This window comes from Camellia sinensis, chromosome 12 (genome assembly GCF_055761805.1).
Source record: "Camellia sinensis isolate YWXY chromosome 12, ASM5576180v1, whole genome shotgun sequence".
Classification (NCBI taxonomy): Eukaryota; Viridiplantae; Streptophyta; class Magnoliopsida; order Ericales; family Theaceae; genus Camellia; species Camellia sinensis.
The window spans coordinates 67,119,197-67,130,204 of record NC_138972.1 but is presented as its reverse complement, the minus strand read 5'-3'; the positions used below and the strand labels follow the sequence as shown (position 1 = coordinate 67,130,204).

At 41.2% G+C, this 11,008-nt stretch overlaps 1 protein-coding gene across 1 annotated transcript; it reads right to left on the bottom strand.

The window, feature by feature from the left end:
- Positions 1–335: 335 nt before the first annotated feature.
- LOC114311906 (Presenilin-1) lies at positions 336–10,997 on the bottom strand. The gene is made up of 2 exons (XM_028258071.2): positions 9,240–10,997; positions 336–732 (listed from the first exon to the last, which is right to left on the bottom strand). The coding sequence occupies exon 1, from the start codon at positions 10,780–10,782 to the stop codon at positions 9,424–9,426; it is 1,359 nt and encodes a 452-aa protein (XP_028113872.1). The 5' UTR covers positions 10,783–10,997; the 3' UTR covers positions 336–732; positions 9,240–9,423.
- Between the last annotated feature and the right edge of the window lie 11 nt (positions 10,998–11,008).

Genomic DNA, 11,008 nt, shown 5'->3' with positions numbered 1-11,008 from the left:
GCGATGTCATTTTAGAGAGTGCTGATGTGGGATGTGGTATATGGCGATGTCATTTTAGGGAGAGAGAGTTCTGATGTGGGATGTGGCATATACCACCACAAGAAAAGATTCTAAAATACTATAATGTATTTTTTCCTACACTGCTCACTTTTTCCATCGTCCAACAAAAACCGTAACACCCACCAAAAGATTGGGAGAGTGTTGATGTGACATGTTTCACTACAAAGAATAGTTTTAAAAAGGCTATAGTGTAACAAATAGAACATAAGAAAAATCATGGGACTATCTGGATCACAATTTTAACATTTAAGATTTATTGGTCGATGTCCCAAAAGAAAAAAAAAATGTAATTGTTAATAGGAAATCTAATAATCGATGAACAATGAGTACTTCATCCTTCAATACACGTAGTACCAAAAAAACAAAAGTAGGGTAGAAGGTAGGAAGCATCCAACATTAGTCTTCAACACACTAGGGAAATATTGCACTGAATTGCTATTAACTCAACCACTAGGGTTAGTTCAGTGGCCAGAACATATGTACCCTCACTAGGAGAGCACAAGTTCGACTGCCCCCTTCCCCTCCAAAAGAAACAAAAACAAAACAAAATAAAATAAAGCAAAACAAAATTCCCAGCTATTATACTGCCTGAATGAATTACTTGAAACCTCCAAACTATTTCTGACATCATGATGCTTACAGCAGTTATCAAAAGCAGAAAAAGATCAGCTCCTGCAATGGCATTAAAGGAAGTTTGAGCGATCCAATCTTTGGCCATTTCAAAGATTAACTATTGTGCCGCATGATAACAACAGAAGGGTCAAATTAGGAGTCTTATATAAGCATGGTTTGGACCCCATCTAATCGAGGTTGGACTAAGGGGATTCTTACAATGGATCAGTTCTAGATTACTGTGCTGCTCTGCTGGATGGTTTTATTAAGTTCTAGAGCCAGGATAGTTAGGTAATTTCAAAAATTGCCAGATAGGGTTCTATGAGAACACACATCATAATATTGGTATGAAACCTAGATTCGCATAGGTATCACACCGAGAGTCAAGGTTCCATCATGCAATCCCAACAAGGTACAAAACTTTAGAAATTTATCTGCTCAGTTAGAAGAATTACCTTTGTACAGTAAGACAATTACTAATCTAAACAAACTATGACCCCAAAATCCAAAATTAAAAATTAAGGACTCTTAAGATCTATCTAACCCAATTAAAAATCATATATTACAAACTAATAACATAACTCAAACTGAACAAACCACCCAACCTATGTCCAAAATTCCAGAAATTATTCAAACATCCCACATTCATAGCGTCAATTTTCAATTTTGGTCCCTTCTTTAGTCTCCTACAAGCCTATATCGCTAGTCCTTTCTCCTACCTTTTTGGGCATCACCACATATGCTAGTGTCGGTGCTACACAATTAGCAACCAAATTCTACAATTTTGGGCTCCAGTGGATGGGTTAGCCAATTTTTTTAAACCTATCAGTCCTTAACTTGGTTGTTAACTGCAGCCAGCTCCCTAGCAGTCAAGAGAGAGAAGGGACAGGGGAGAGAGAGAGAATGAAAGTTGGCGTCCCACAACACATTTTAACATCTCCATTGGAACACCCATATACACTACTACATGAACAAACCCTTAACATACAAAATTGCATTCCCCTTTTTGTCATTTAATACACTTTAACAAACATTTTTAATATCTCCACTAGCCTTCTAAGTACAGATGGAAGCCTTAAAATAGTTGTCATAACTCCTAACCATATATTTCCAACAAGAATTTTCTAAAAATCAGCAATCAAACACCTTAAACTCGTTACATGGACTTTCATGTTCCCCAATATGAACCCATGTTAACAAGACATAAATTGGGTATAGGTATGGGATGTATGGGACACATGATCAGGCATAGATCGATCCTCTATGGGTGAAAAGAAGGAGAATCTCATTTTTTATGGTAGAGGATTTCCTACTTTTCTGATGAAGATACAGAAAACCCAATTTACAACCACATTCTAGTTAATTTAAATTCCATTCAAATATATTCTCTAATAACAATATCATGCACAATGAAAAACCCAATTTATTCAAATTTGCAGGACATGTTCCATATTAGTACCCCCAAGTCTTGGACAAGTTTCGAGCAAAGCTCCCCCATCCTAAAACTTGGACATACACTAACACACATATTCATGAAATATGAAGTACAAGCATAATTTCAGCCCCCTTTGGTCTACAAACTTTAGAACCTCCCTTTTGCCTTTCAAAACCCTAAACTACAAGCTTACCTTTACCTAAAGCCACCACAAAATCAATTGTAGGATAAGAAACATGGACACTTCTAAGAGGGTAACGTATTATATCCGACACTAGCATGACATGACACTTATCGAACACTTCTCAACACTTAGCACACATGAAACGCATTATAAGTTTGAATAAAATAACTTGAAATCCAATTATAAAATAAAAAACAATGTACATTTTTACATATTCTCATCCTTTAGATTTAAAATTATTAATTTTGACTTAAATATTCATATATATGATATAATATAATAATTTATCCTCATGTATGATATATAATAAATATATAAAATTATATATTTTGCACGTGTCCCCCACATGTTGTGTCTTATATTTTTTTTAAATTTATGTGTCGGCGTGTCCATGGCGTGTCTGTGTTGTGTCACATATCCATGCTTTTTAGACTATAGGCCATGTAATTCCAAGTTTTCTAAAACTATCCCACATCATTCACCAATCCAAAAATAGGTTTTAACCCGTTGGGTATTAGGATTGAACACAAGAAAGAAGGTTTGGTCTCCAATTGTTAATGAAGATGCTCATTTGTGGACAAATATTGTCTCCTCATCAAACTATTGGGTTGGTTTAATGGTAAATTTGGGATTTTGAGGTGCAAGGTACTTTTGGGAAGAGGACACCTATCCATATTGGGCTTTATTCTGCCTTTTAAAGGGCATACAGCTTCATCGCCTTCTTCTCATAGCTCAACTTAAACATACAAAATCAATCGCAAAAAATCAAAGACGAAATAATCTTAAATTATGAGGTTGCTATGCCCAGAACAACAACTTGACTTGGAGGTTAGATTTTATCCAGTAAAAAAAAAGAAAAAAAAAATCATACTTCCACTCTTATCTTCAAAGATTTTCCTACTTTGCTCTAGCCAAACATTCCAAATCATTAGGAGGACAACACTTAACTCTCGCCCCCCACCAAAACTCACAAGATGAATCGGAATGTGAAAGGACATCAAGCACTCACCAAATCAACAAGCATTTCCCAAATGGCAGAAGTAAATTACAAGAACCATCCATTACTCACTTTTACAACATGCACTTGTTTGAGAAAAAGAAATGAGGCAAAAATAAATTACAAGAACTATCCATTACTCAATTTACAATATGCACTTGTTTGAGGAGAAAAAGAGATGACATATTGTTTTCTCAAGCATGTTAGAGTGCATCTTAGTGCATGAGACTGCTGCCACTATGGGATCTCTGGGGAGGGTCAAATGTATGTACCCTTAACCTGGGATGGAGAGGATGTTTCTGTATTTCAAACCCGCAATGCCAAAGGTCACAATGTTAAGAGCTACTCATTAATTATTAACTACTGTACAAACTAAAGCTTTTAATGTGAAGAACAATACATTAACCTTTATATGCTTTAACCTCTACTCTACGTTATATGGACTCGGGTATGGGTGTCGGGTGCAGGTATGCTAAGAAGCACGAACACTTCTAAAAAGGTAACGTATCCGTATCGTGTCCGTGTCGGACACCGACACTCTTTGGACACTCTTAGGACACGTAGGAATGGCAACAGGCCGGGGCGGGGCCGGGGATGACACTCCCCGTCCCCGATCCCCGAAGGTAGAAAAATCCCCGTCCCCGCCCCCGATCCCCGGCGGGGAACCCATCACCTCCCCCATCCCCGTCCCCTAACGGGGATCGGGTTTCCCCGACCCCGAAACATCCCCGGCAGATCTGTTCAACCAAAAAAAAAAAAAAAAATCTGTGTAATGGATGAACAGCAGATCTGTTCAAGTTCAACACACACACACACAACAACAACTTTTCAGATCACAACAATCATCAATCAACAACATATATATAACAACTTAAAAAAAAAAAAAGAAAAAAAAAAAAAGTGTTCAACAACAGATATATATATATATATATATTATATATATCGTGAGAGAGAGAGAGAGAGATGCGATCGACTTCGAGTGGCGATGGTGGATCGACGGAGAGCTTCTTCGCTTCAGATCTGTTCAGATCGGTTTCTTCAGATCTGTTCTGAGTCTGCGTGAGTCCGTGAGTGAGTGAGGGGGATGCGATCGACTTCGAGAGGCGGTGGTGGAATGGCAGAGGCGGTGGTGGGGTGGAGCAGCAGGTGAGAGAGAGGGAGAGGAGCTGTGAATCTGTGATCAACTTCGAGAGAGAGAGAGGTCTGAGAGAGAGGTCTGAGAGAGAGAGAGAGAGAGACAGAGGTCTGAGAGAGAGAGAGAGACAGAAGTTCGAGAGAGAGGTCTGAGAGAGAGAGAGAGTGATCCAGGCCTGAAGGGTTATATTAAATATATATATAAAAATAGATAGTAGGGGCATAAAGGTAATTTTATTTCGGGGAGGAAACGGGGCGGGGCTTGGGGACGGGGCCGGGCCGGGTCCCGGGCGGAGAAAGCTATCCCCGTCCCCGGCCCGAAATTAATCGGGGATGTATTTTTTAATACCATCCCCGGCCCGTGGGGAGTATTTTTCGGGGAAAAACCATTGTAATCGGGGACGGGGGGTCGGGTCCCCGTCGGGCCGGGTTTAAATTGCCATCCCTAAGGACACGTGTCTGACACTCTTCAAAATATATCCTATTTTTTAAATTTTTTTAAAGACCCAGACACTCTTTGGAGGACACGCGTGTCAATCACTTAACACACATTTCTATCAATTATATCAATTAGACATATGTGAAACTAATTATAATTTTGAACAATACAACTTAAGATACAATAATAAAACAAAAACTATATAAATTTATAAGAATTAGTGTCATATTATGTTAAAATCCACCTACTCTCCACCTACTTCACCCACTTAAACCTACTCCACTAAACCTAACCCACTACACCACTACCACCTCACCTCCTCCACTAAACCTAACCCACTACACCACTACCACCTCCACTTCACCTACTCCTTACCTACTACACACTCACCCTCTTCTATATATAGGAATCATGAATCATTGTAATAGATATCAATATACAACAATCAATAATACAATTCTCTATTTCTCTTTATACATTAAATTTCTACATGGTATCAGAGCAAGGTTAAGCACTTAGTATTTTTCGTTTCACCGGCGGGCGGCAACCTCGCCTTGGCCGCCCGCCGGACCTCAACCTATTCCGCTTATTTTCTACACATACCTTCCCATCACTGCCTAAATCCTCTCTCTTGAGGCCAATGTGAATTCCTCTTCTTCATAATCTGCACTAACTGTGGCATCTTTTCCTGGGGCAAACTCTGCAACCCAACACTCAATCTATGCTTCTCCTCCATGCTCATTTGCCTCTTGTTAGGATCCTTCGCCTTCGGCTTTGGTTTGGACTTCGCCACAGCCTTGAGCTTCACTGCAGCTTTCAGCTTCACGGCAGCCTTCGGTTTCACAGCAGCTTTTGGCTTCGCAGCTGGCTTGGCCTTTGCCGCTGGCTTGGGCTTCACAGCGGCTTTAGCTTTTGGCACAGCAGCTTTTGTCTTAGCCGGAGCCTTCTTTTCCTTTTTCGCTTTTACAGCCTTCGGCTTTGCAGCAGCCTTCGGCTTTGCTTCCCTCTGGTGGCTCCCCAGGTTCCACCTGAGCTGCATGATTCATTTATAGCTGCAATTGATAAGGGAAGTATTAGAACAATGCCCAATAGAAGTATGCCAGCTGCTCCTTACCCTACTCCTGGAGCACTATTAATAGGTGATGCTTTCAACATGCGTCATCCTTTAACTGGTGGAGGAATGACTGGAGCCCTGTATAAGGTGTTTTGTGCATCTCCTGATCAAGCAAGGAAGGAAATGCGTGAAGCATGTTTTGATTATTTGAGCCTTGGAGGTGTGTGTTCAACAGGACCAGTGGCTTTACTCTCTGGTCTAAATCCTAGCCCATTGAGCTTGATACTCCATTTCTTTGCTATAGCCATATATGGTGTTGGCCGTCTCTTGCTACCATTTCCTTCCCCTAAGCGCCTGTGAATAGCAGCTAGATTATTTTTGGGTGCATCGGCTATCATTTTTCCCCTCTTTCTCTCACATGGGCTTGTCCCCTCTCTCTCCTCCGTTTGATTTCAAAATCCATTATTTTTATTTATTTTCTCCAAACCACTTTCCTTATTTCCCCCATCTTTTCATTTTGATTTCAAATATATTTTTATTATTTCTTTCTTTATTTTTCCTTCACATTATTTTTTAATCTTTTTCAAATTCCATTCATACTATATAGCTTTGCACACCAAACCATCTTTTATTCATCTCAGGGATCAACCCCGATCACAATTTTAACCCAAAAAAAAAAAAAAAAAAAAAAAAAAAAAAAACAACCACAACAACACAAACCACAATACCATAAGATTTGTTTTCTTTTCTGCAGACGGCCACCCACCGACCTCACTTTTTCGCCTATTCCGCCGGTCTTTTCTTCTTGCCTCCGTCCTGGGCGGCCCTTGACGGTGTTGCCTCCGTGTTTCCCACTTCACTGGGCACGATCACTCCACCCTGCTCCTCCACTACAGCATATGGCGGACCTCCAAATCGGAACATAACGGTGGCCTTCCGCTTCAGCTCCTTATTTTCCGCCTTTAGCACACTTATCTCTGCTCGCGCATCCTTATACATGCGTTGGAGCAGAGCCAGTTGGGCGTTTAACTGCTGCACCTCATTTGTCCTACTCTGCAGCCGGTGCGACAAGTTTGTGACCGCAGTCATAGTTTCAACACAGGACTTCAATGTATACTGATTAGCTTCAATATCCGTTTGCACTGCCATTTTTTGCTCCACCGACCGCATCGGAAAGTTCAACGGAGCAAAACCAGAGGTGTTTGGTTGAGGTTCACAGGCCACCGCACCAGTTATCTCTCTTGTTGACTCGTTGAGGTCGGGAAAGAGAGTGAGCAGACCACGGGAAGAAGAGGCTATGTTCTGGGTAGCTGAACGGGAAGAAGAAGCCATGCTTTTGGGTTGCTGAGTGTTTCAGAGAAGGGTTGGTTACAGAATGTTACAGAGAACGAAGAGGTTTCAACTGGTTTGTTATGCTTCCAAGCCTTAGACTTCGCTTTGGTTTATAAAGACAGAGACGACGAGGCCGACACGCGCTCTGTCAATCACGTGCATCGCCGCGTGTCAGGCACCCCTTTTGATGGCTCGATGCTTTCTGTCGGGCACGTCTTTTGATGAAGTGGGCGCGCCTTTTGATGGCACGCCTTTTTATGGATTGGGCACGCCTTTTGATGGCACGCCTTTTGAAAGATTGGGCACACCTTTTGAGGGTGCGACTTTTTAAGGGTCCGACAAGACTCTGTAAACTGTCCCGACATTGATTCCGGTTAGCTCCTTCATGGGTCCGACAAGACTCTGTAAACTGTCCCGACATTGATTCCGGTTAGTTTCTACAAGGGTCCAGCAAGACTCCGTAAACTCTCACCACAACTGTCACAACATTGTCTGCTACAACGGTCCGACATGACCCCATAAACTGTCTTCTACATCGGTCTGACACCGCCATCCAGTGTCCTCTACACCGTTATGACACCACCATACAGTGTCCTCTACATGGTTATGACACCCCCATACAGTGTCCTCTGCAACGTTATGACACCACCATCCAGTGTCTTCACCAATGGTCTGACACGACCATACAGTGTCTCTTATCCTCTTTTATTTTTATGTATTTTCTTGTTTTGTTACTCTCTCCAAACTCAAGTTGGTTAGTTCCTATCCCCCTTGAGTTTGCGGGGGCTGTTAAAATCCACCTACTCTCCACCTACTTCACCCACTTAAACCTACTCCACTAAACCTAACCCACTACACCACTACCACCTCACCTACTCCACTAAACCTAACCCACTACACCACTACCACCTCCACTTCACCTACTCCTTACCTACTACACACTCACCCTCTTCTATATATAGGAATCATGAATCATTGTAATAGATATCAATATACAACAATCAATAATACAATTCTCTATTTCTCTTTATACATTAAATTTCTACATATTACATGTTTTATTATCTTTAAATAATATATTCATATATATAAGATATAATAAATATAGAAAATTATATATTTCATACGTGTCACCCACTTGTTGTGTCTTTCATTTTTTTAAAATTAACATGTCAGCGTATCTGTATCCGTGTTCGTGTCCGTGTCGTATCTGTGTTGTGTCACCTGTCCGTGTCCATACTTCTTAGCAAGTATGTATCTAGAGGTCAGACTCATAAAACAATAAATTTAAAAGTACGCGGACTAGGCAAAAAAATGTCATATTTTTATATTTTTAATAAATTATGTGAAATAAAATGGTGCTATATATAACTTACAGCATCAAAAAAACATTTCTACCAATTATAGAACAATATTTACATATACTAATAATATTATATACAATTATATAAGAAGTGTCCTTTGAAAAGTATCCGACACATATTTCATACCTTTGTCTGAATGTCAGGTATCCGGCACGGGTATTTGATTTAGTTTGAACAATCCATGTGACATAGACTATACTCGCTAACTATAAACCTCTACTTTCACAAGTGCACAGTTATTTAATATGTTCAAGAGTTAGCAAACTGATGGATAGAATGAGATATTAAAATCAAATTAGGAGATGCATCATATTAGACAATTGATAATTCATAACCCATAGTTGCTGAACATCAATTTCAACCTTGGCCATTCGAAATTACAATGAACCAGCATAAAAAATAAAAAGCTAACCTCTGATGGAATAGAAACATGCCAGCAAAATAAGAAAACGCCTAGAGAATCCAATTCAACTAAGAAATACCCGGATATATATACCTTTTAATGTTTACTACAGTATGCGGTTAAAATCAAATCAATACATTTCTGCTGAGATAAAATCAAATGAAGCAGATATCACAAGGCACTTTAACGGCAAAAAATTAGGGGTAGAAGTATTGGTAGACCAACCTGGGCAGCTAGTCAAATTACATCTCAATGTGATACCGGATGGTATTGGAGTATGAATCATCCGATCCCAAACTTAGGTCATGACAATTGACAAAGTCACAAAAGCACAAAGAGGATATTGTCATGGACCGGTATATATCGCTTCATCTTCAAAGTCATAGTGTTTTTTAAGTAAAACAGAAGATCAAAACATCATCAAATGCGTGGAAGTACCAACAATGAACGGTTCCATTAATAACCGAGTCAAGAAGTAGAACACGACCCCCAAAATGATAGAAATTGGGAGAGCAGGCAATGCGTGGCGGCACACAGCCAACAGAATAAGAGTGCACCCGAGTCCTGATATAATCGCTAGGTAACAAGCATAAACAGTCATTAGATCATACATTGCAGCTCTACCCACAAGAACACTATAGAAAATAAAGTCCCCAAGACCAAGTTTTATGCCACGCGTAGCCGTTACAAAGGTATCGGACCCATCCCCCCCTACAGGCTCTCTCTCACCCTCCAAACCCAACAATTCAACAAGAGGAGACCTTTCCTCATCAGCCACAATTTCAGATTGCCCATGACCATGCCCATATTGCCCAGAAGTGTCCACTGAGTACTCTGAAGAGCCACTACTTGATGACCGCCTTTCCCTAGAATTAGGAACCAATGGAGATGTCTCTCCCCCTTCTTCACGCCCAATCCCAACTTCACTCTGGTTTCGAATTGCAACAGCAGTGTAATCTGAATTCTCTAAATCACTCTCATTGTTCCTAGGCACTACCTGAAGCTCCACCGAACCAGAATCTGAAAACCCACCAACCAAAAGACCCAAATTTGAACCCCGAACTCCCGAATTTCTTGACACAGTTGGCCGAGCCTCGTACACCAATGCCGGAAGCTCCTCGTCCCGGCTCGAAGCCAATTCGACCAAGATCTTCAAAGGCCCCCCAGGAGCCAAAACCGCAACCAAATCATACAAAGCAAGTGCAATAAGCAAAACCCAAGTGGTCCATTCAGGCAAATTGGTAAACCAAGCCGCCACAATTATCCCCAAAGCAACCATAAACCCTTGTTTCAAGAAAATGGGTACAGCACGAGAGAACACAGAGAGAACACCCACAACAGTGAAATTGAGAAGCAAGACGAAACAAGTGATGGCATCGATTGGGATTGAGAAATGTTGGATGATGGAGAGGAAGATTGAGCCCCCCATTGCGGCGAGGACGAAGAAGGCGGAGAAGCGAGTGTAGTTCTTGAGGAAATTGGTGAAGTTGTAGTAGTAGAGGAGGACGAGGAGGAAAGTGACGATGGAGATGATGATGACGAAGACGAGGGCGTTGAGGAGAGCGCCTTCGAGTTTCTGGGTGGCGGAGTCGGAGGGGGTTTCGAGGTAGACCAGATTGGCGGCGGTGCGGATGGGTACGGCGGCAGAGGAGGAGGAGGAGGAGGAGAGGGAGTAGACTAGGAGGACGACTAAGAGCATGCAGATCGAGACTGGGGCCATGACTCCGATGATTTCGAGTCCGATGGATTCGAGAATGCTTCCGTCCATTGTTGGGTTTTTGGTTGGGGAATTTAGTCGAATGGATGGTGTGAGGGTTAGGGATTGAGGGTGGGGAGGGAGGAGAGAGAGGGCAGTTTAGGAGACATTTTTTTAGATTTAACAGAGAGAGAAAATAGTAATGGAGTTTGCAGTCACAAAATGAAGTCAAAGGAAACTCCCAACCATTTTCTCATAGCTGGTTTGGGAAGTTTACCATTTTAATTGATTTTTTAGT